The sequence below is a fragment of the Thunnus albacares genome, chromosome 7, assembly GCF_914725855.1.
Source record: "Thunnus albacares chromosome 7, fThuAlb1.1, whole genome shotgun sequence".
In the NCBI taxonomy this organism is placed as follows: domain Eukaryota; kingdom Metazoa; phylum Chordata; class Actinopteri; order Scombriformes; family Scombridae; genus Thunnus; species Thunnus albacares.
In genome coordinates, this window is record NC_058112.1 from 9,524,200 (window position 1) to 9,550,748 (window position 26,549).

General features: G+C 40.6%; 1 protein-coding gene across 2 annotated transcripts; it reads left to right on the forward strand.

The window, feature by feature from the left end:
- The first annotated feature begins 127 nt into the window (after positions 1-127).
- Positions 128-26,549, forward strand: kcng4a (potassium voltage-gated channel, subfamily G, member 4a). 2 transcript variants are annotated; one of them, XM_044357766.1, is made up of 4 exons: positions 128-586; positions 4,316-5,038; positions 5,191-5,832; positions 24,747-26,549. In XM_044357766.1, exons 2-4 carry the CDS (start codon positions 4,931-4,933, stop codon positions 25,638-25,640), a joined length of 1,644 nt encoding a protein of 547 aa, XP_044213701.1. In that variant the 5' UTR covers positions 128-586; positions 4,316-4,930; the 3' UTR covers positions 25,641-26,549. The 2 variants fall into 2 exon arrangements, with proteins under 2 accessions (XP_044213701.1, XP_044213702.1); XM_044357767.1 differs by lacking the exon at positions 128-586 and adding an exon at positions 2,454-2,933.

The window sequence follows — 26,549 nt, forward strand, 5'->3', positions numbered from 1 at the left end:
AATTTGAGAGGGAACCGCGCCCCCTGTTGCGCGTAAAGCGAGCAGTGTGGGAAACATGGATGAGAGCATCTCCTCCGTGTTCTTGAATTGCATAGTATCAAAAGAGGAAAGGGAGAGATGTCGAGTGGAGACACACTACTCCTACAGTTCTGTAAAACCCCTCCTTTCTGTTGCGGGGAGCTCACATACTCCTGGTCACTATTGCGCCTTTTGTCACCTTTACGCAAACTTGAACTTGGGTACCCGGAGTCTGCTCTGTTGCGCACCATTGCCCTGACTCCCCCCCTCCCCTCCTCCTCCTCCTGCAGCACCACTCACTGAGCTGTAACGGGACACTTCCAGCTCAGACGGCGCACCAAACCTTTACCCGCGTCCATCTGTGGTATGTCCAGACTGTTAGTGCGCCTTCCACCGGTGTGAACGATGCGGATGCCGGACAGGTATGCCTGTTATTTTAACATGTGACGGTGAAGAAGGGTCATTGACACCCTGATTTGGTTTTGAATGATCGGAGGGACTGCGAGGCGACAGAAATTTCACACCGAGCTGGTTTGGCCGTCTGGAGATGAGTGCGGGGCAAAGGATGGTAAGCTGCTCTTCATAAGTTATACTGATGTCTGCAGGGTTTATGTTCGTAGCCTCATATTTGTCTGAAGTTGTAATGTGTGTTGACACAGTACATAAAATAAGGTATGCTGGTGTCTTTTCACCTCATCAACATTGCAACATGACAAATTGTTACAGTGAGCATTTTATTTTAAATAGGTCTATTAGATATTTAAAAGCAAAATAAATGCCTGTTTTAAATCAATTGCAACATAAGAAAGAGGTGTAAAATGCCCTCAAAACAACAATTGAATTTGACTTTTTGTTTTCCTTCCCGCAAATTATTAATTTTGTAAACACGATTTGGTTATGAGATCTTAATTAATCATATAATTTAACAAAGCTCAATCAAAGGTCTAGGCTTGATGAGGGCGCACAATTGCTCCGCGGTACCCGGTGTGTGTGTGTGTGTGTGTGTGTGTGTATGCTTTTGTAAGTTGGAGGAAGACAGAGAGAGAGAGAGAGAGAGAGAGAGAGAGAGAGAGAGAGAGAGAGAGAGAGAGAGAGAGAGAAAGAGGAGTTTTCCTATACATTAAAGCAGCCCGATCCATATGAGATGCCCATGAATATAATATAAGCTCACTGACTGAATGCTAAATACAATATGACCTCAAGTCATAGAGAAAACAACCGACAACATGAACAAAAATAAATGAGTATATGATGTATTGATCTGTCCACATTTTCATATAGCCCAACTTTAATATTAGTTTGTTTTAGTTTGACAGTACTTTTTTTTATTAAATTAAGATGAATTAGTAACAATTTAAACCATTAAATGTAATTAAACAAGTTGATCCCACCCCTCCCCCCTTCTCCTTCCTCTACTGTCTGTCATATGTATCCAGCAAGAGCCAGAAGGTCAAGCAAAGCTGATAATACCAGTGTGCTGCTAAAAACACCTCCTTCAATTAACTTCCCGTAGGAAAAACCAGCCACATCTACAGGGAATACAAATCGATTAATAAATACTTTATCATGCTCTCCTCCTTCTGTGAGGTGGAAATGAAACACCACTATCATGACAGAAGTGATTTATTGGTTCCTCCAATTCAGGATGGTGCGGTCCGATGCTTCAAACTGTCTGCTCTGTCCACTCACGCATTCAATAAGCCTGTGGTTACTGTAGTTGGCTACTGAGCAGAAGAATCTGCTGATATTCTTATTGTAGTGAGCAGTATACTGTATGTGGTGTTAGTGTAACTTTGACAAACCCAGAAGTCTGTAAGACTGAAGGTCTATATTCATCTTTCAGGACACCACGCTGTGCTCACCGTCAGGATTGTGAGTCAGGGCTAGTCACGGTGACAAGATGAATGTTGTTCACTGTGTGTGCAGAGAAGCTTGTATCTACGTGTGTGCATAGAAATGTGTAGAGAAGTATGGAATTGCCCTTAGAGATTCTGCTTTGGTAAATTGCTTGGCATGTGTGCAAAATCTATTATAGCTTTACAGTTAATTCTCAACAATTCTCAAAAGCTGGCAGCAGAAAAGTGCAAGGCAGCTGCCCAAATATACACTCAGCAGCCACTTTATTAGGCCTGTGCATTCTAATGCAATCCAATACAATACAGCTCTGCCATAAATTCCACTTTTATGAAGCTTATACATTTTCAGTTTTTCTTGACATTGTCAGAAAGGTGATAGTTCTACTTAATGCTTCTTATTGAGGTGATAGTGGGTGGTGGTGGTGTATTAGAGTGCATTATATTGAAAAGTGTTCCTAATATTTTGTCCACTCCATTACCATACATGATGGGGGCAAAATATTAGGAACACCGTTGCACAGCTGTACCTAATGACGTGACCGGTGAGTGTAAGTCAGCTGTGTTGTTTGCAAGTGGATACAACAAGCTACAGAACAATGAGTCTTGATAGATATTTCCAGCTATTTCAACTTGGACTGTATTCTTTCGTCATTCCCCACCTTACCTTGCAGATTGGCTTTCATCTCTGAAGGTTGTGGAGCTGGTGGAATGTATTCCTATTGGTGTCTGGTAAATCATTTAAAATATATATCAAAACCCACCTTCAAAAATGTAAAATTGTGTTACAGTATTATTAATAAGATATGTAGTATAGGTAAATAGTTGTATTAGAACTTTTCACTGCAGACACTTAGCAGGAAAAGAACAGATGTACTTAATTGCCTTAACGATGACTAACTGGAATGCAGCCTTTATTAAGTTTATTAGTAACACCTGTGCATTTCCTGCAATGACAGGTCAAAATATCAGCTGTGTTTTCTTCTTCTGCTTCCAGTCTTTTCAATGTCCACCTTGACTTTTTGTTAGCTGCCAGTCTTAATGTGTAAAACACTGACATAGGTGAGTGACTCTGTAGTGGGAAAATAGACACAATTTTAGTCAGTAGCAATACTGTAAAATAGGGCCCAGTTTGAAATCGACAAAAACTGTTTAAAGCTTTGTTACACAGTGAAACATTCTGGGCAACTGTAATGACTAACGGTGCCAATAAGTTTCAGGGCGACCATGTTGCCAAGAACAACATTTTGGACCCCATGTTTCAGTGTCTGTTGCTAGGATTGCTGCCCATCTACAGGAGCCAATATTCACTCGGAGTGTGAATAACATCACAGAACCTGAATGTTCTTTTCTAATGTTTTTAACACCCGTAGTAAGTAAACCAGCTAGCCCTTAATGGATTTTGATTTGAGTGTAAATTCTTTTGCTATTTCTTAAAGTCGAATTTCACTGCTGTAAAAATGATTATTTCTTAAAACTTGGTGAATTATGTGGTAGAAATGTTGAATAATTTTCAAAATGGGTGCCCTATGACTAGAAAAAACTGTGAAAAAGGCTGTAGATTGCTTTATCACTCTAAAAGAGTAAATCTTACAACAACCAGAATGCATTGTGCGCGGTTCTGTCTCCTTTCTTTCTGATGATCGTCCTCCACACTCTGTTGTGTCTGTTTCCACAGCACAATGTTTGGTAACGATGGCGCCACTAGTTTTTTTTCCAAATGCATTTTAGATTCAGCTTTTCTGTCCACCCGAGGCTGAAGATTCAAAGTTTATCCAAAAGAAACTCAGCAGCAGCCTCCATACTCTGTTGTCTCTGATTCCACAGCACAATATTTGGCCTTGTAACAGCAGCGCCACATCTCTGATCCCAACATTATATCATGAAACTAGTTTTCTTCCAAATATAGTGATATTTTAGTGTCTGCTCTTCCCTATCGCTAGCGAGAAAACAACATGGCCCAAGGGAATGTTTTGGAAGACCCCCCCTTGACAGTTCTTGAAGGCATGACCACAAAATATGAGGAAAAGCAGTTTGTAGTCCAGGCAGATCTCCAAAGATTTGCAGCTGGAAGTAGAGGGATATTTTATATGTTTATATATGTCATTCATAGATAGGTACTACCCATATTAGAACCATAGGAATCAACTTGAAAATTGGTGAAGTTGCCCTTTAAAGTCCTGTGCTGACCACAGTGTTTGGCCATTAAAGGCAGCAGAGCTGATGTGTCTGTCTGTATTGTTTCTCACTAAAAGCAAGTGAAAGAGGGGGGAGGAGCATAAAGCACTGCAGTCTCGTCTCATTGAGGTGCGCTCTCCCACACCATCTGTCTTTGCAATTCTTTGCCTATTCTTGCTCTATATTGTGACACCCCCCTAATCTCAGTCCATCCATGCTCCATTCTGACATTTATCTCTCTTTCTCTTTGTCTTTCTCTCTGTCAGCGCCTGCATGATGCCACCGTGTGTCTAGGCCCTCCCTAATCCTGCTGCAGTGACACAGAGGATCCCCCTCAGTCCCTGGACACCTCAGTGCTACACATTTGGCTCCTTGACTCATCCAGCTCATCCCCTGCAGCTATCAGCCACTGATCAATCCTACCCCACTCCTCTCTATTCAGGCTTTCCTTTTTCAGACTATTGCTTCAGACTGGGATTACACACTGATCTGCTGCTGAATCCTGATATGTCAGCTGAGTCTGTTGTGGACCTCTGACGGCAACGCCAAAAAATTTTTTTTTTTTTTTTTTTTTTTTTGCTCTTTTGATTGGAAGCTGAAGCCATAGCTTGTCTGTCAGTGATGAAAGACTCTTTGTTATGAGACCAAAAAGACTGAAAGTCATTTCTATTCCCAGCTTGTCTTCAGTAGACCCTGGTTGTGGCAAAAAAGCTTTTCTCAAGTGCAAGTTTTAACGTAAGCCATTGGAAGCTGCAATACGAAAAGGATTGCTGTGTCCTGAGACTGAAAAGTTAAGCCAGGCATAGTCTTTAAACATTTTCTATCTTCATTACCTGATCTGAGCTGCCTAGTCCAGAGCAGCGTTTTTTCCAGATGCTGCCATGCCCATCATCAGCAACGCCAACCATGACTTCAGCAATCTGTCCGTCAGTGATGACAGCAGTTTTGACCGCATCTTCACTGAGATCCCTGAGACTGAGACCATCAAGGTATGAATAAAATTGTCTCTAATGATAAAAAAAAAAACACTAAAGGAAAAAAAAAGGAAATGAAAAAAGAAATAAATCAGCAGCAAAGTTTTTGAAAAGTAATTGTGGTGCAGCTGCTCATGCATTGAAGCTTTCCATTTTTCTCTCTACAGGGTGTGTACTACAAGAGGGCCCAGTTCATCCGTCGGCCGGAAGACCTTGTGTCCATCGACCACGGCTCGCTGGCAGTGATCAACGTTGGGGGAAACCGTTACACCTTCCCCTGGAGCACCCTGGAGCAATTCCCCCTTACCCGACTTGGCCGCCTTTGTGGTTGCCGGTCACCTGAGGACATCGCCAGCGTCTGCGACGACTATGACGAAGCTCGAAAGGAGTTCTTCTTTGATCGATCGCCCTCGGCCTTCAGGGTCATCCTCAACTTCTTGGCTGCTGGGAAACTCCGGCTGCTGCGGGAGATGTGCGTCCTCTCCCTGCATGACGAGCTCACCTACTGGGGCGTGGAGATGGCCTACATGGAGCGCTGCTGTAAAAGGAAGATGTACACGCGCATCGAGGAGGTACATGAGCAGGAGCGGCGAGAGGAGGAGTGCAGGCAGAGAAACGCCATGCAGCGTGTGACGGTGGAGGAGACCAGGTACCGAAAAGTCATGAACTGGCTGAGAGATATGGTGGAGAATCCACAGTCTGGCTTACCAGGGAAGATCTTCGCCTGCATGTCAGTGATCATGGTGGCGGTGACTGTGGTCAGCTTGTGTATCAGCACCATGCCAGACCTCAGGGAGGAAGAGAACAGGGTGAGTGTGCCATAGTGTGTTGTCCAAGTCTGCTTAATACTAAATAATCAATTATAATTCTTTAACTTGAACATGGGCCATAAATTCAAGATTTGTGACACCTACAGCGACCCTGTCTGTCAGTGAGATTTATCACGAGTGGTGTGAGTGATTACAGTTGTCTCTTCCTGCAGTTCTTTCCCGCTCAAAGACACGGTGATCATGACGTTTCATGATCAGAGGAATAGAGCTTCTCATAACTTAACATGACAAACTAGGGCCTGTTTTAATTTTTTCCAGATTCTGTTTTATTTTTTGCTGAATTTCTGAATACAATTTCAACAATTCAATAAGGAAGTATTCAGAATGTAATCATACATTGAATGAAATGAATGTATATCAATGAGATTGTAATGATGCAACACAACATTTCACTATTTTTTAATCAAAGACAGTGTTTCAATACACTGTACACTCAGACATCAGCATGAGGAAGTGAAACAGATACAGTATGTAAGCGCTATGGCCTGAAGTACTCCTTCACATTATATACATTAAATATATAAAATAATCACAAAAAAACATTGGTAAAATGAGGCTAATAGTGTAGTAAAGTATATAGTATAGTATATTCTTAATTCTTTTTCATTACTGAAGAATTGATAATAATTTTGAATTATTATTTTAAAAAAAGAACAAAAATAAATTCAGAGCAGGATTAGAATTGATTTGTATTTTAAATACAACTAAATATTGTTTCTTGAGCAGCAACAGTAAAGTTTACAACAGCAAAGTCACTATATACACTCAATAATAGCTCACTGGAAATAAATCTAAAATGTCAACAAAATAAATAATATTCCTGACATCAAAATACTGAGTCAAGTCTGAAAAGGATGAACCCCGCCCTCAGTGAAACTCCAACACAGACAGCAGAGGACAGAAGCAACACACCTGTAAATGACACCAAAATGCAATAGAGACTCTCAGCATAGATTTTTTCTGTTCATTCAGCTTAGGCAAAAAATGCTAAGGCACTGCACCTAAGTCTGGTTGGGAAAACCCTGATTTTTATAAATTGCATCCTCATTTTGGCAAATTCCACAATATTCCACATTATACAATTGATTCCATTTTTATTATCAAATTCCACTATTCAGTCCGTGTTTCCCACAGAAATCATAGTGCCCTACAAACTGGATGCTCATTAAGGCGTTATCTCCAACACTATGAATGCTGAAAAGTTTCTACTGTGCATCAGTGTATATGACAGAAGAATCAAGTGTTGTTTTATTCATTTCAGGTCTGGGGTAGACATTTTAAATAGTTGGGCTTCAAAATTCAGTAAAATAATAACTCTTTGTCGTCACACCCTCTTAAAAATCCCTGCGGGGCAGCGCTGAGTGTGTGTGTGTTGGCCGTGCATGTCCTGTGATCTGTGTCTACCCATAGCAGCGTGGGATAATGAAGCCCGAGCTGCTCACTGAGGCCTGTCCAGTATCTGTCAGTAAACACTGGGGACTAATGAAATGGGCATACTCTCACGAAAGACACACGCACGCATACAAAATCAGCGCATGAGTAGACACACAACCGGTCACACAAATTTACACAAAGTAAAAACACACAGCCACATGCACATACAAAAGTAATGAACTCATCCACTGTAACCGATACGGCTGTCTCTGAATTTTGTACACATTTGCTCTCGAGTCTTCTGTTCCCTTCAAACTAAAATGTGACTGCAGCGTTTCCGCTTGCAGGTTTTTATTGGTTTCCTGCTACTTAATTGACATTATATATACATTTTCACCTGCAGGCTGAAGATTTTCCATGTTTTCATTCAGTTGCCCCCATCTACAGAGACACATCTTTGATCAGGAAAAGGTTGCCCATACAGTACTTTAAATAAGAAACAGTATGTATAGTATATATAGGTCCTACTGTATGCGTGTGCTGAGAATGATTGCCTGCAGGAAAACTCTGTGCACCTGTTCAACGGCAGCTCTGAGAAGTCAGTGCCCCCATATTGATTTTGAAATGAGCAGTCAAAGGATCGAGTGCATGAGGGTGTGATATGGGAGAATTTAGGAAGGCGGAGGAGAGTGCCGGCCGCAGAGGGCTTGATTAGTTGTAAAGGCTGAAGAGAGGATTTTGAGCACCCTGCCAGGAGGAGTCCAGTCATTGGTAACAGTCACAGGACACAGATGGAAGAGCTTGCGTACAGGATTAGACAGAATCCATGTATGTGATTCAGTGGATGCTGTAAACCTGTAGGACTGGGTGATGCCTTTGATATGGACCTTTTACAGCATATGATAGGACAAATCTGTATGAATTAGCCTTGAGGAGAAAAGCCTTGCAGAGTCAGATGCTCTGGTAGATTTATTATCTGTACAATGACAGGAGCCTCAGCAAAAGACGCAGGTGTACAGCAGAATTCACAGGCAAGCAGACTTTCAGGCAGCAGGAACAGACACAATACTATTGTTGCTGAATGCAAAGAGATTGTATATCCCAGTGTATATTATCAAGATTGCATTTCGGATGTAAACAGGAAATTGGGTTTTACTGTTTGTGATTCTCTCGAGTAAACACAGTAGCAGTGACGGAGACAGTGGAGCTCCATGGGAGGAATCAAGCTGCCCTTAGGGGCCAGCACACTCTTGCCTTGTGAGGACATTGTGGGTTTTAGGGACATATTTGGCGTGTGAGGCCGTTCAAGCATCTCTTTGCATATCTATACTCATTCTTGGAAAGATGATGGCACCTCCCTCCAAAAGTAAACAAATCCATCTGCTGCTTTCGTGTTTTTTCTCTCTTCACACTCCTGAGTTTCAAACTATTCTCCTGCATTCAGCTACCAAACACAGTCCGAAGTGTCCGGCTAGCCTGCCCAGGCAGGAGCAGCAAGATTCCTGTCATCTTTAATTCACATAGCTCTGCTGTTTGTCTCTGCTCTGCATTGTGCTGGAGCGGGCCAAAATTCCCTCATCCACTCATCATTCATCCTGCTTCTCTGCCTGCCTCTGTTTGGGTAAGGAGTGTGAAAGGAGAGATAAAGTAAGTGGAAGATGGAGGAGGAGGAGAACAAATAGAGGATATGTCCGAAAGAGGGAGAGAATGAGACACGGAGAGATAGAATATGCTTCGGAGAGAGAATTAAAAAGGGAGAACGGATGAGAGTGAGATTCTGGTGGAATGAAAGCAAGAGATAAACACTGTTTCATTTTTCCTCTCTTTCCCTCCTCTGCCTTTCTCCATGTAATATGTTTCTGCTTGTCCTCAGCTGATCCCTTCTATCAAACAGCATATCACTATGAGCTAAATGCTTTGGGAGGGGCCTTTATCTTACGGCTCAGTTTCAAGCCCACTGATAATAACCACTCTGTCATTCCTTCATCTCCTGCTGTGGGTGTGTATCTCTCCACTGTATAAGCACTCTGCTCTTTATGTAAAAACTCTACATCATTCAGGAGCCACTATTATTCCTCCAGACTCTGTAGAGTTATGACATTTTGACTAGAAGCCCAGTCCTTTCTTGATGTGTTTTGTAAATGCAAACAGATGTATGAAATATTGATATGAAAGTCAGAAGGTTAAAACGGTGTTTGATTTGTGGACCAAACAGATAGGGAGGTTAAACTGCAAGTGGAGTTTGGAGGTCTGTAACGTCTGAAGTTAAAATGCAGTCTTGGACATCATTGACTTAACATTTTGGACATAAAAGGATCTGACAGCATGGGTAACTCAAAGTAAGAAACAGGACTAGACTAAGACTTGAGTGTCTGGGAATGTACAAAATGTTCTAATTTGTTACAAAAATATACTAACATGTCAGCGGTCATAGCAATGAATTTTCTCTCTTTTCTCTCTAAATTGCAGATAATATAATCTAGATAAAATAACATTGGCTTGAATTATCAAACATGGCATTCCCCCAACACAGATCAAAATACTACAGTATCTCAATGTTCACTTGTTTGTAATTGGCTAAAGGCTACATTTATAAAGTTTAGAAGTTTGGCTAAAGTAGCATTAATTGATTTTTTTCACTTGGGGGCACCAGTACAAGCTGTAAACACAACATTGACGTATTATCACCTTAAGAAGTTATTAATGCAGATTTGTTAGCCAACACTATTCACACATCCAACAAACACAGGGCAACATTATTAGCATTTATTTGGAGTTGTGTTACAAGCACACTTTTAGCTCTGTTCTTGTGTCCTCTAACTCCTGAGTGAAATATCTGGCTCTTTAGCTGCTTAATGCATTATGTTCATGAGTTAGCCGCTAACTTTGTCTGTCGTCTGTTTGGTGCTGGTAGCCGACAGTGAGTTTAAGCTTTTAGCTTAAAACAGCTGCTAACAATAAACCGAAAGATGCTTAAGGGGAACTGCAGTCTGGTGATAATATTCTGTGGGTTTGTCACTAAGAGCGACCATTCTAACATTACACATAGTCATTTGATCCATTTTTACCATAAAAAGACTTTATATAGCAGCTTTAAGGTTAGGCTAAGCTTTTGGTCATTATTTAAAAGAAAAAAACTCTGTAGAAAATGTAGCATGCATCGGTAACCAAGGTGACTAAAGATATGTGCTCCTGCCATGACCACAATTACCTTGCTTTTACTATTTTAACAAAATTGGCTAAATTACTCTTTTTCATCTCATAGTTCCTAATGTAAGGATTATTAGGAGAACCTCACTCTAGAGCCTTCTGTTCATTAGATACATTTCTACTGTGATTTCTGTCCTAACCCAGCACTGACCCCACTAATCTCCCTGAGTCAAATCTCTGGCAGGACAGAAACAGTGTTTAGATTGGAAAGAACAGAGCGTATGCAGTTTTACTCTCCCTGGAAAGCAGCGGGTCTCAGCAAACATTGATAACCTGCTTGAGTTTACGTCTTGCTGCTGTTCAAATGTCAAACATCCACCGAAGACACAGACTTCCTTTTGCATGTGTTTCTGATTCCAACTTTTCAGCAAAGCAGCAACTTTCCCTGCATTCATTTTACCACATATTCATCAAAGTGTTTCACTCTCATCAAGTGTCACTCCGATTCATGTCTTTAATATTCTCACCGGGTAATGGAGTATTTTCAGACAGCCTCATCAAATTTGCTCTCTTTTTCCTAATTCAGTCATAGTCTGGCCTGGGGAGTAATTGAAGTGGCCGTTTTATGTCTTAATGCCATAAATTGGAGTGGGATTTGCTGTTCAATAATTACGTCCCATGGCATCAATCACCAGTATCTGGAGAGAGAGGGACAGAGACAGTGATGGAGAGAAAGAGAGCAGCAGAGTAGCTGACTGCATGACTTAAGTTTCACACTGTGAGATTTGTCACGTTTTCTGATTGACTATCCACTTGTTCTCAAGCAGAGACTTGTCAATAACCTATTTGAACCATAGATCCTGTCTGGGCAAGTGATTATAGAGAGAGCAGACAGTTATGTGATTTCTTATTCTATTCAGAGACAAAAAAAAATGAGAGACATAGCGAGACAGAGATAATGTGTCTTGTGACGTCTGAAGGGAAGATAAGGTCTTTAGGTATTGAATGGGAGGGAGGAAATAGAGGAGTCTGAGGAGGAGGAGTGAAAGATAAAAGGAGAAGAGAGAAAGAGGGAAGGATGTAAGCACTACACCAGGCATGAAGCCTCCGTTTTCCCCTTCCTCTCCTTCGTCTTTCCTCCTAGAGGAGATGTTCAAAGTTTAAAGAGTGTCTCAGACACAGACTATATTACCTGGGCACATAAGGAAGAGCACACACACACACTCTTGAGACATGCTCGCATGCTCTCACCATACAAGTACAAATGATAAATTAATGATTGTGGAATTATGGCTCTTAAAGGAATAGTTTGACATTATAGTTATAGTTTGATGCTTGTGAAGACTGATACCACTATCCTGTTAATAACAATTACAATAAATTAATTTTTGCAATGTTACAGAAGGCCAGAGAGAGATTTTATTTTTTAGTTCTTCACTCACAATAACAAGCAAAATATTTTCTGATCTCCTGATGAACTCATTTTTCTTGCTCCCTCTTGATCATGAGAACATAAGTTAGTCTTATTCCATGATCTTGACAAGCTGCAAAAACTGTAACAACAACTTTTGTTGTGATCGCAACATCATCTTTTCATGATCACTGAAAGATAGGGTTTCTTATGTCAGGATCAGACAAAGCAAGAGAGATCATTACATGCATGTCCTCTGCAGCTGACTCAACTACATGAACATTAGGAGAGTTAAAAGTGATTTGTGACCGAGATTGTACATTTGCTGCAGAGGCTAGAGATGATCTTTAGAGATGAATTGCTGATAGCATAGCATACTACATTTGAAACAACACATGTTAATGTCATTAAGGTAAAAGTGTACATAGTGTTAGTTTATGTAATAGCGTGTTACCACATTAAGTCTGTTTTAACAGAGCTACAGTGATGAAATATGAATGTTGTAGCCTGGAGTGATAACCTAGAAACATCCATTGTCAAGAATCCTTTTCTGAGTGTAATTAAAATTACTACTACTAAAATAAATTATTAATATGATCACCTGCTTTCCTTTTCAAATTTTCAATTACCAGTGTGACTGGTAAGGAAAATATGTGTCAGCTTGTAGCCATAACAAGTACCATGGTGATCTATCCCTGTGAACCCAGTACTAGCTCACTTGCACTCTCATATCTTTATTAGACAGGCTGTTTAACAGTTAGGCTAATTTACATGGCATCCCACAGAGCTGCTTCTCAGATATTCATGGTAAGGCCTGTAATACAAGTATACTGATTAAGTACAATACAAATGAAATGGTGAACAAACCCTTGCTATGATAGGGTTCCTTGTCATATCTCCTACAGCCTGAAACTGAGAGTAAAGTTTACTCTTTTATCTGTCCTTCTACACCAATGTCCACATCCACTGAGAATCATTTGGAATAGATCAAAGTGATGAAATCTCAGAAGATTTTCTGGCTAACTGTGCAGAATTGTATTATGTGAATCCACAAAGCCATGTTTCCAAAACTATTTTCTCTGAGGGGGAGTTGTGATTTGGGATCCAACATTTTTGACTGTCTGGACTTGAAAGCATGAATGAATTTCCCCTGCAGCTCCAAGCAAGACAGTCAACAATGATCTTCACAAAAAACAGAAACTATTATGAGTTTTGTTGTAGCGTAATACAATCCAAGTCCTTCCCAGCATATAATCATATTGAAGGTAATTCAGTTCCACACCTGAGATGTGAAACACATACTGGAACAGCAGATGCAAAGTACTAACAGAAGGGCTTTAAATGTCTCAGTTTGTGTGTGTGTGTTCATGTGTGTGTGTACTCTGTCTTTCCGCATTGCATAGACAGCTTGCTACATCTGCTGAGCTGTGAAGACAAAGCACCGCCGTCGTCATGAGCCTCGTTTGTGTGTTTAACAACAGGGGTGCAAAATTAGGAATGCATTCTTCATGTGCTGCATTTTTTTATCATCCCCTCCTCATAATTTAAGCCTCCATTAAATGAACTTGAGCATAAATAGATGTCTGTGTCTGTAAACTCTGTTGGCTCAGTAGGGCTAGACTCAGGCTGGCAGTCAGAGTGACTATAAGTCAAGGAAAGTAAATAAGACTTCAGGAAGGCTGATAGCTGGAGAGGATGGAGGGAGGAGATGCGGAGAAGAAGAGAGGGGTGGTAACTAGATGTCACTAACAACACACACACACACTTACAGACACATTGTAAGGTCAGAGGGACCTGACCTTACAGTAGCTGCAGATTATAGCGGTTATTATAAGAACTGAGATAATGTGAAATAGATGATTCAAGGTGATTTAGAACAAGGAAAAAAGTGTGTGTGTGTGTGTGTGTGACCCAATTCTTGCTATAACAGGTTTGCAGTCATGGCTGTATAGCCAAGTAAACATCTTTTTCAATCTTACGCACCCTCAAACCGCATAAGGATTTGTAAATATTTGTATAATTGCACTGTATCTTAATTACCAGACTCCATTAGAGCATTTATATTACATGTGTGTGAATACACACGCACAAATAATTAGCATGCATTTTCTATGTGTTTATGTCTGCGGGCATGTATTCTGTTTGACTGTATCAGTGTAGAGCAGATTCCATGCCTGTTACAGCCTATCTGGTTATGGGCTGTGCTCCTTCTGTCTCATGTGCTGCATGGCTGCCAAGTGGGATTATGGGAGAGAACAGCAAAGTATGAGGTGTTTATCCTGTCCATGCCAGGATGGGATTGTACAGTATAACAGACGAGTGAAACACAATGCAGTGGAGCTTCTTAGATCTGAATATGTTTGTTATGGTGGCTGTTGAGGACAGTTCACGTTCCTGAATCTACAATTAAGGACTATTGTTAGACTTCTAGTTGTTTCTTTTTAAATTTTTGATATATTATGATCTTCATGATATTAGGTTGTGACTTTTTAATCATAATTGTCATATTCTGACATTCATAAGTAGCACCTCCTTCCCAAATAAGAATCACCAGACCCAAACTAATGATGTGTTTGTCAAGAAAAGTCATACATTTCAAGGTTCACCTCTATGATTTTGAACAGCCAACAAAGTGGTAAAAACTAGTGGGAAATTTGGTGGGAAAGTTAGATAATACCATGTTATTAACCTGGTTTCCTGATTTACCAGATGATAACAAACACCTGAATACACCATGAAACAGCTGACTGATGTGCAATGAACTGTGGGAAATTTGTGCTAAAGAAGGCTACATTTCTTGGCCTCATTTGGAGGACCCTCTGGATCGAAACATGTCTCAATGACCTATCATAATATATTTCAGGTACCACTGCCAAATACAACACCCTTCATAAGGGGTCTCTAAGTGTCACTGCACACTTACTACTGGTTAAATGTTTTGTTGTTAGGTCTGGGGAGTTTAATTACAAATGAGCCTTATGGCTGTACCAGCTGCCAACAGGCCACAATATACACAAAATGTCTTCAGTTGCCAACCAACAAGAAAAGGATGTAGACCTTACCTGAAACCCCAGTGAACTCGACTAGATTTCTGCCCTAGCTCCACTCATTTCCCGTCGCTCATTCAACTGTACAGTGGACCAGCCAGCTCCAGTCCTCTTCTCATCTCAACAGTCGATTGAGCTTGGCATTAGTGTCAGTACATTTCAGTTAAAAAATAGACACAGACAGAAACTAATCCAAAACACTTCAAGGATGACGGTTATCATTCATTGTCCATCACGGTCTCAATGAAAAGTTGCTCTTGCATTCATCTGCAGCACACCACTCTCCATCCATATAGCCACTCTCCTTCACACTCGCCTTCTTGAACCTTAGCAACCAATCAAAAATGACAAATGACAACCGATGACTGTGACAGTAAGCTGTAATTAAAGGCTTTATTGATTGGTAAGAAGTCATTTACTAATGCTTTATAGATCAGTTATAAGCCTTTAAGGCAGACATGTCTGGGAGTGGGCTCAACTGGGGATATCTCGAAAGAACCACCAACAACCAAATGAGGTGAAGGCGACTGGTCAGTGGCCTACAATCTCTAGAGGAGCAAAGGGCTTAAGTCAAGTAAGTCATTAGCCTTTCAGTAGAATGTAGAACAAATTGTGGGTTGTAGGAAATCCTCCTCTAGCATGACACTTCCTTTGTCTCTCTTAATTCATCAGGCAGTTCTCTCAAATTGATGTTTGTGGTTGATGTTAAGTAATAAATAAGTTGTTAATTGCACGATTAAATGATTTATCCCCATTCAGGTTAGCAGAGAGCTAACTGGAAGTTAGCTGGCTCAGAAAACAAGGAGTTAATTTATGTTAGTTAATTTATTATATAAATTTATAAAATTAGTCCACCTTCATAATGTTCTTTAGTTTTTTTCGATATTTCAAATTGTCGTTGATTTAATAAAACCTAAAAAATAAAAAATATATATATAGCAGCTCTATTCCCTGAAGTTATATACTTAGCAGCTGGTGTCCACCCCTGCAGTGTTATGGTCACTGCAGCACATCAGAATCACATTCTGCCTGCGGCTACCACAAAATCAAACACCCTCTTCACACTGCTGCTCCACCCTGTCATAACTGAAGTCAACACACTCTTTCCACTGTGCCTTTGCATTCCTCCACACAGCATACAGAGCCAGTAGCAAACCTGCATGGAGCGGATGTGTACGCCATTTTCTTTTCAATCTTATTTTCTGATATGTTTACTGATGCAACAAATTGATGAGACATTTCCAACATGTTGTAATAGATGTATATATTTAGCTTATTGCTTGCACAGCGTTGTGACAATAAAAGTGGGTCCTTTGCTGTGTGTGTTTGAGTACATTGCTCATGCTCCTATAACATCTTGAATTTGATGAAACACTAACCATTTTACTGTACTAGAGACAAACTGCTGGCTTCATTTGAATTTTAATGTCTGTGTGTGTGTGTGTGTGTGTGTGTGTGTGTGTGTGTGTGTGTAGTTTGTGTGAGCGTACGTGACTGTATTTAATCTATTTTTCAATACTACTTTTTCAACAATGCACAACCATTTTCATCCTACAATATGTTCAATGAAACAATCCTGGAAGACCTTAACAAACAAACTGGAAATTGAAAAATCTATTTGCTTCAGTCTTCTCTGTCTTTCTGTGTGTGTGTGTGTGTGTGTGTGTGTGTGTGTGTGTGTGTGTGTGTGTGTGTATGCACGCGTGTTCAGTATATGACAGGTGGAGAACAGAGACTTATGGGGTGTGAAGGGAACCCTATGCTTCAGATGTCACCTCATCTTTTCCTCATCAACTGATCTTGTAATCCTCCTCTCTTCTATCCCTCTACACTGCTTAGCCACCTCCTCTCATCTTTTCTCTTCTTTCCTCTGCTCCATCTATCTATTCGCCTCACATTTCACTCTTTCATTTTTCTCCATTAGGGTGTTTGTGCGCAAACAAGCTGTTGCTCTTTGTCAGTGATGGGACAGTCTGCAGCCTCTATTGCCACCTCATATGGAGATAAAACTGTTCAATTCTGCTTTCACACTCATGTCAGTGTTCTGGCGCTCAGTGTATGGAGGCAAGTGTCATTATAGTCGGCGGACAGTGTGTCTTAGGGGGCTGAGTGGCTGCTTGTAGCTCCTCTATCATAATACGTATCAAGGATTCTTGCAAATTAATGAGTGCAAGCAGCACAACTGCATGCCTTACCCGGTGTGCGTACATGCAGCTATCAGATTGCAGGGGGAACAGCCTGATGATGGATGGAAGTGTCACACGATACAAGCCCTTTAATAACCCATGACTAGTGAACACAGTGCTTGATGTGCTGTATTTTAGGTGAAGGCCAGTGGTGTGGTGTTCAACCACACCCCCTATTCCTCCTTCATGTCATTCTGTCTCTGTTGTCGCCATCTGTTCTTTCTCTCCTCCTTTCTCTTCTTCTTCGTCTTCAGAGAAGCTTTAAAAATAAGCACAAGGTCAGTATAGCGGCATAGAGAAGCAGTGTTCAGTGGTGCGAAGTACTGTATGTTCAAGGTCTGCTGCAAGGTAAAGCTGATTGATGGGCTGAATCTTGTCTTTTCTTTTGTTCCCCTTTCTACCCAAACTTTTTTGGTCTAGTTGGATTACTCGATCGTCATGGGGGGGCTTTTCGTCTGATTGGAAGACGGAGCCCAACAGAGAGAGAGAGATAAAAGAGAGCCATGAACGTAAGGGACATACTGTGAAAGAGGTAGAGAATTAAATTTAAAGTTAGAGCAAAACACCAGGGAATACTTCTTAGAGTGATAACCAAATTTTAAACACAGTGCACTTCAGTTTATGTCTCTATATCATTAATGGGATAGTACAGCAGTTGCATCTAGTAAGGGTCATCCTATTTGCCAACTGAAGACAATGAAATGTGGAGCTTCATCTGATTCACAAGTTGAAAAAAACACATTAATAATTCAGAACAATAGAAGCTTTCTCTTGTCCAACAAGAAAAAGACGCATTTACACTTCAAACCCATGGACCCTGCCATCAAGGCATCCAGCAGCTGTCTCACTGCGCAGTGATGGGTCACTAGCAGAGAGTAAAATGGGAGGCTGTCAACAAGAATGTAAAACTCAGTCGATACTGGGAAAACAAGAAGATGCGGCAAGCAGTAGTCATCATATGCTTGAATAGTAATGATTTTTACACAAACTGTAAGCTTACCTTCACCCCAAATTAGAGAATTGGGGTTTTTCTACCTTCATTAAGAGGAAGGAGTGTGTGCATGTGTAGGTGCAGACTCACTAGCTGAAAGTGAAAACCTGCACCACACATTGTACTTGAGATCAATCCTTTTTGCTATTGAATCTCTTCCTGTATCACAATTAATTGTGTGTGTGTGTGTGTGTGTGAGAGAGAGAGAGAGAGAGAGAGAGAGAGAGAGAAAAAGAGAGAGAGAGAGAGAGGAATATACTATGATTCATCAATTCTAGCTCTCTGACTGTCTGCCCAGCCATTACTGCAAACGCTGACATCAAAGTAACGCACTGAAAATGATCATAATTATGCAATAAATGCCAGATGTTTAATCAGGGAGATGACTGAAAACCATCCAATTACACTGCAAAGTCACAGACAAACATTGGCTTTTCAATATAAAAATCATTCAGTATAGACTGCAATATGGCAAGCTGTATTTATATTCTTAGATATCGGATATAGCATTTTGCTCCAAAACAAGAGACAATATTTTCTCTCCCTCACATTGCACAGCATCTCATCTCTTTTTTTCTCCTCCCAAGAATACAAATTACAAGGAACATAAGGATCTGGAATGAATTTAACAATATTTTGGATGTTAGCCATTCTCATTTTCAGCTCACATTGCCTCAAGCCCACTATTTCCCTGAAATATGGTGGATTTTTAGTGAAGTTCAATTTAGACGTCAAAAACCTACATCGAGAATGTTTTTACCTGATTTCAGTAAATCATATAAAAGAGACCTCACCATTTCAGATGATTTTATTCACAATTCTCAGATATATTTTGTGAATAAATGAGACAGAATCTCACAAATAGTCATGTTATCCATCCCTCACCTATTACAAGGACATTTTAAATCAGTCAAACTCACATACTGCACAATGTAATAGGCTGGTTTCTGTAGACTTTTTAACTTTATTTTCTATTTCATTTTTGACCATAATGATCATAATGGAGTGCAAATCTCCCACATAAAAACCTCCCATGTTAATGGATAAAGGAGATTTTCCTTATGAAGTTTAAGAAAAGAAGATGCACAATGAAAATGAGTTTGTATAAATGTAGTAGGATATACATAAAAAAACACTCCTCTTCATGCAGGTATTCAAGGCTATTGGCCAACCATTCTCAAAAGGAGACAAAGGTAGGAGTGAGGTCAAATGTTATTTCTTTTGTGTGTCTGTTATCTCCAGTTTTAGACTGACCACCTTCCTGTCTGTGTGATTCTGTAGCGTTAACATTTGGAAACATTTGGGGGAAAAAGGCTGTAATAAAGATACAGCAGTTTCCTGCCCCTAAAATGCCTTCTACAATGATTTGTACCCTTGCTGCGGTCTTTGTCTTAATTTGACATTGAGATGTGTTAATATGGATAATGTGAAAGCCTGTGTGAGGCAGCTGGTAGCATGAACAGTGTCTGTGCTGAAATGAGCTGTCAGTGACATTAGTTCCAAAGAGTCATACAGACAAGATAAGGTCAGGGAGATAGTGGGTATTGTGAGAAGAAAGAAAGAGAGACAGAAGTAAAAAGCTTCTAGCTGTAACAAATGGCCTTTCATGCAGAAGGTGAGAACAGCACTACGAAGCCCTGATGGCCCTAATGTCAGCACGAGAAAGTGAAAGAGCAGAGAGGAGGGGAATAAATGAGCGGTAGAGAGTGCACACGAGAGACAGAACATGTAAGCCGAAGGGGAGAAAGTGTCTGAAAGATTGATACAGGACAGGCAGCTGGAAATCCCAGAGTGCAGCAGGAGAATAAACGTGAGGAATGCAGGCAAGATCAAGGAAGAGGACAGGTGTAAAGGTTAATATTTAGTAAAAGATTTATTGAAGTGGTAATTCTCAACATGGGAATGTGTCTTTTCCTTTTGTAAATGTCCTCTGTTTGAGGGACAAATATCCCCCAGCCAGCCCTTCAGACCTCTGAGGAAATCATGGCCTGTTCAGATGGAGGCATTGTGGTTCCACTTTTCACTGTGTGTGCTGCTGCAGTGACAACTGCTACACGGCTTCTCTTGACCAGTTTAATATCCCTTAACAAACAAGGAGTGAATGATGAATTTAACAAAATGGATATTTATCATTTTATTTATATGCAGAAATGAATGGGTCATATTAAGAAACTTATTTGTTTCTTAATATTATATTTTTTAAAATGCATCAATCAATATTTGTTACATTAACAATGGATCAAATGACTGTGTAATATTATTACACAGTCATATTACTTGACTCTGCAGTTTCCCCTAGCTCTACAGAGCCTTTTGGCCTTTTTTGCTCATTGTTTTGATTTTTGGGTCAGCAAACTTCACTTGTACCAACCTCACTTTCAGCAAAAAAAACAGTGTGACTAGCAACTAGTGACTAGCTGGTGAATATAGTGGAGCATTTAGCAGCTAAAGAGCTTGATATTCACCTCAGGAGTCGGTGGAGACCAAAACAGAGCTAAAAAGGAGAATGAATACTGAACTTACATTTGTTAGGTGACCAGAAATGCTGCTTCAATTCAATGAGGAGAAATCACTTTAGGTGTATAAGAATATTTATTTAGCAACGGAGTAAGATTTTGGTGATTAGACTCCAATATGAATCATTTTCATTAAGTGTAGGTCCAAACTTTCAGTTCTACAGAGCATCTTAGCCTCTTTTAGCTCATTGTTTTGGTTTTACAGCCTGCAACGTTACTGTTTTGGTTCTTTTCCAGCAGCAGCTAGCTGTTTTGAGCAACACATTCTGAGGAACCCATTTTATGCTACATGCTGCATAAAATAAACAGCTGTTTGCTAACAAGTTATCAATATCAGCTTTATAAGGTGATAGTACTGTATGTCAATTGTGTTTACAACTTGTTGTCCTGCCCCCAAGAGTGGCCAAAAAAATCTATGAATACAGTTTTAAGGGGAAACTGTTAATGGGCTAAAATGAGACTAAAGCAACCATTGCAGTTCAAATAAAGGATAGATGCAGAATATAAAATAACAGATACAGTATGTGATAAAAGATTTCTACTATTATTACTACCACCAGCATCGTGAATGGATGAAGGGACACGTTCCAAAGTCAAACTGTCATTTCCAATTCAACAGTATCACTGCCTGTCAAAGGGAGCAAACAACACTACAAATTATCCAGATACACGTAACTCTGCGGGAATTAAGTAAAAGGCTAAGAGTCACAGTGGGATGAGAATCAGCGAGAGAGACAGAGAGGTGTGATAAATGAGATCGAGAAGAATGGGACACGCACGTGAAGGTACATCATGCATAGAGAAACAGTGGAGGGAGTTGTGTTACACTTAGAGGAACACTGAACAAATGAAGGATTTAAAGGAGAAAGAGAGCTGTGTGAGGGGACAAACAGAGAATGAAGGATGAGAGGGAGGGAGTCTGGAGAGGGTGATGGAGGAGGAAACAGAATGAGTAATGAGAAGGTGGAGACAGAGGCAGGAGGAGAAGAAGAGGGTGGCAGGGAGAGAAAAGAAGAATGAGAGGGAAGGGAAATAGATGAGACACACAGTATGAGCTGAAGAGATGAATGTAGAGAGTGAACAATGAGAAAAGTGGAGAAAATGGCGAGAAGCTAATGAAAGAAGAGGCTGAGAGGACACACAAATAATGTCCCCCATTATAATAATGGTATTATACTCTGATAAAATGTTATTTTGCTCATAAAAAGTAAGGAATTCTGAATATCACCCACAAAAAATACTTGAGAAACATGTATACTATCTAAAAAAAATATGGATGAAGTATCTGTTTCACACCAATCAATTGCTGAAGGGACGTTTTGAAGTTTTGAAGGAATCTGTTTACAACTCACCACTTTCTTTGTCCGTTACTGCATCCAAAAGATCCAAAGATTGACAACAGGGTGTAGCCTGATTGTCTCTGAGATGAGACAAAGAAGTAGCCACCATCATTGCTAAGTGTGATAGGCTAAAGAGATAAAGAGATAAGCTTATCTGTCACTTTTTGTGTGTACAAATGTGTGCAACACCATGAATGCCTTTGTGGAGAGACAGTCCAAAAGTGTTCACCGTTATCCCCATAGATAGAATTTCTCGCATCTCGACCCCCTCTCCACACCGGCAAGCTTTTTGACCCGCCTTCAAGTGTGGTAATTTGGAATACCCAAACTCTGCACTTTTTTCCTTTCTTTTTTTTTCCTTTTCAGTGCAAATTGCCCTGCATATAAACAGTACAAGTGACCCGCCCTCCAAGTTTGTTTTGGTGCAAGAATTGTGTAATTGTTCTCGCGGGATTTTTGGGGTAGTCAGCTGCCAAAACTCCAGCCATCACTGAGTAAACGTTCAGTGTGTTATCTCTGTGATTACTCAGTCACGGGGTTTAGGTTCCATCCTGACTACCAGTTGGTGGAAACAATCTTTATATGTGGTCTATCCAGTCTTTGTAGGTTTCAGCTCATCTCGTCAGGTTTGTCTCCAACTTTAGGCAAAAAATCCCTTAAATATGTTTCCACTTCTTTTAACCCTAAGTATTCCTTTAATGGAACAATAACTTTCAATATGCCAAGGAGACACACATTAGAAGCATTAAAATTAGCTATTGAGACTCTAAACTCATTGTTGAAAGTAACTTATAGGTGCAGAGGATGGGTATTTCCCCTCTGAATTCAACACACTGCATTTTTTTAAGCCAGCAACAACTATGAGAGGACATGTACACTTTGTATTGGCTTCTGTGGTGCTCCCTGCTTAATTAGAAACAAACTTTTTTCCTATGTATGAAAAAAGATGACATTAAGTGATTGTGAATATTTTCTGCAGTGGGGTTTGGAAGTGTGAGGAGGCAGAATAAAGATTAATTTGAAGAAAAAGGGAAAGTGACATTATGGGTGTAGATTTGTGTATGGACAGAAGGGATATGTCCCTACCAATATCAAGATGTTGCTGGATTGTCCCAACAAATATTTTTACAGATTTTACAGATCTCAAACAATCTAGCCGCTTTAACTCCACATAATGTGAATGTAGGATCTTTGCAGAGTTGCCAGGTTTGTGTGTTTTCTGCAAAAAAGTGTGCTATTATAATAAAGAGTGAAAGAGCAGGATATGGAAATACTCGAACTGATTATCTGGCAACCCTTAACTTCAGGCTTAAGGCATTATTGACCAGCAGCAGCCCGGCAGCAGTCGGTGAGGTGGAGAATCTGAAGTGATTAGTATTTATAGTGTAAATGTTCCAGATGTCAAAGAATTGAAAACGACTTCACTGGACAAAACTAAGATCATTCGATATTTATATTTCAGGCGTTAGGTGTTGTTTGCTAATTTGTGATTGTTGCTCAGACGTGCTGTCTAATGAAACAACTTTATTACTGTTGGTGAAAATTCCTCCCAAAAACAAATGAAGACATCTGGTCCTTTTTAAAGAACCAAAGTGTCAGTAACAGTTGAGGTTAGTTAATAAGAATGTTCTGTTATCAATATAAACATTTATCTTTGAAATTAGTGGGAGAAATATTTACTAAATATTAAATGCCATCTTTCCCCTTTTCCATGAGTGGATCAAGAGCAGTTATTATTACATATTAAGACATGAACATTATCTATTAGCTAAATTAGCCACAGCTTGTCCAACTGATTTGTTTGTGACTGTCAGGCATCATTTCATTATGTAAATCCCGTCAGCAGCAGCCTGAGCAGCACAGAGACACACAGACAGGTGAGCTGCAGCCTCTCAGGTGAACTCTGATGTCATAGTGAAAGATTTCGCCATAGGTCCAGGAGTTGAATGAAAAATAATACAAATAGAAGTTATCGAGATGATTTAAAGATAGGTTTGAGTATCACTGTGTTGTTGTCATGACACTCTTCAGCTGTGTCGCCCAAATCCACAAACTGAAAGGACAGAATCTCAGGCGAGGTTTGAAAACCCTCCAGCAGCGAGTTACAAAGCAGCACATTACCCACAGGTTTCTGTATATTTACTTTATTGTAACATTTATTATGACAATCTATGATATATTATTTTTAAATATGAATTTTGGTCTCAGGTTTATAGTTTATCAAAAAAATAAAATGTAAAAAATCAGTGAAAAAATATATTCAGTAAAGTAAACATTTTGCAGAGTAAGGCTCTTTATGTGTGCATGTGTGTGCGTACATGTGCCTATGAACGAGACAAAGAGTGATAGAGAGCAGGTACACATGCACAATTATTTTGGCTGTCCAACAAAAAATGTCCCTACCAAAGTTAAAGCCAAACCTACGCCCCTGAGTGACAGAGATAGCTGTGTGATGTGACAAAGCTTTGAAGAAGAGGGTCAGTTAACAGCAGGTTCTGTGTGCCAAAATCTCTGTTTTTTTATTGCATTGCTCTTCCTTGGCACTGTAGTTGGACAGCGTACAGGCCTGATTGCTTTCTGTCACCACTTCCACTGTTATATTAATCTTTGAAACCTGCCCTAATTAAATAATTGATTGATTGTGTCACTGTATTATCTATCAGTGCAGCTGCAGTAGCTTTAGCATACTGAGTGACTGCAGCTCATGATTTATTAATGATTACCAACGGTGATTATCTGACCTCAGGATTTTTGCCTTCTCTCTATCTCCCCATGCCATCATCCCCATCTATCTTGCTCTATGTCAAACCCCTGCTCCTCTTCCTCTCAATCTCTCTGTCTCTCACTCCCATTCTACCCAAACCTCTCTCTACCTCAGGGTGAGTGTTCCTCCAAGTGTTACAACATGTTCATCATAGAGACAGTCTGTGTGGCCTGGTTCTCCCTGGAGTTCATCCTGCGGTTCATTCAGGCACGCAGCAAGCTGGACTTCCTCCGCGGGCCACTCAACATCATAGACGCCATGGCCATCCTGCCCTACTATGTGTCCCTGGTGGTGGTAGAGGAGGACCCGGCCATGGAGCACGAGAGGCCAGGAGGAGGTAAGGGCTACTTGGACAAGCTGGGTCTGGTGCTGAGGATCCTGCGGGCGCTGAGGATTCTCTATGTGATGCGGCTGGCTCGCCACTCCCTTGGCCTGCAGACGCTCGGGCTGACTGTCAGGCGCAGCACCCGTGAGTTTGGCCTCCTCTTGCTTTTCCTCTGCGTGGCCGTCACCCTCTTCTCCCCACTGGTCCATTTGGCTGAAAGCGAGCTCACGGGCACTCATGACTTCAGCAGCATCCCCGCCTCCTACTGGTGGGCAATTATCTCCATGACGACTGTAGGCTACGGCGACATGGTGCCAAGGTCCATCCCAGGACAGGTTGTAGCGCTGAGCAGCATCCTCAGTGGGATCCTCATCATGGCCTTCCCTGCTACCTCCATTTTTCACATGTTCTCCCGCTCCTACCAAGAGCTAAAGATGGAGCATGACCGATTGTTCAAAGAGGAGTGCGCAGCCGCGGCGGCTGCTGCTGCTGCCAGTGGGGAGCTGCCAGAAGCGGGAGTTGATGGAGGAGGTGAAGGAGGGCTTGAGGACTCAGCTCCGCCTGGACTGGGATTACGTCTGGAAAAGGATAGTATGCACTCACTAGAGTCTCTGGCTCTGTTAGGGAAAGGCGGTGATCCTGCAGGAAATAATAACCATGGCCTGCCAGCAGCAGCTTTCTGAATGAGCACCACAGTACTCGCACTGGCTGACTCAATCCAACAAGAAGATACTGTACGAGTCCCCTTAACTCTGTGTTGCATACAGTAAAAGTACTCCAAAGTGACCATCTCCTCAAAGGCATCACTTCCCATGTGGTTGTGAACATGTCTATATTGCATTGGCTAAAAGGAGATTAAATAAACAACATTTCTTTTGCTCTTTGGTCTACTGATATGGAGCACAAGTGTGCATCTGATCTAAGTGCACACTGTAGACTGCACAGAAACTGAAAGACTTCCTGAAGCCCTTTAAATTGGATGGTCCGGTTTGTCTGAACAGAAAGCCTCTGCACCGCAGCAATATTAGTAACTGTCTGCTTCCATAAACATGCAATATTCAATCCAAAGTTGCTTTTCCTTCCACTGTGAAAGTACTTCTAAGCCCAATCGCAACTTTTAGTTATATTCTTATTACTTTTTAATATGTTGCCTGCAGTATGAACTGAAAATGTGTCTCATACTGTATACTTTTCTGCCATGAAATCAGATAAGTGCTCCTCTTACTGTAGTTTATTTTTGAGAAGCTTGAAGCCATGATCTGAGAAAAAATATAAACAAACTGATTTTTTGAGTTTTGGCCTATATAAGATGTAAATCTGTCTCTCATGTATGTTTGTATGCTTGGACTCAAAGTGATGATGGTTTCTCCATTCTCTATTATGGACTCCAAGTAAACTGTGTGAAGGAATTGCAGAAGTTATGATCCAAATTGTTTTTTTAATCAGAAAGGACATGAAAGGATGGAGAGAAAGAAAGTATTTGCATTAGAAAGAGAAGGTGAGTGAGCGAGAGAGAATGAGCGCTAACAACCATGAAATGTACTTTGCAATGCTCCAAATAAAAGCTCTCCTAGTAATCTGAGAGAAATCCA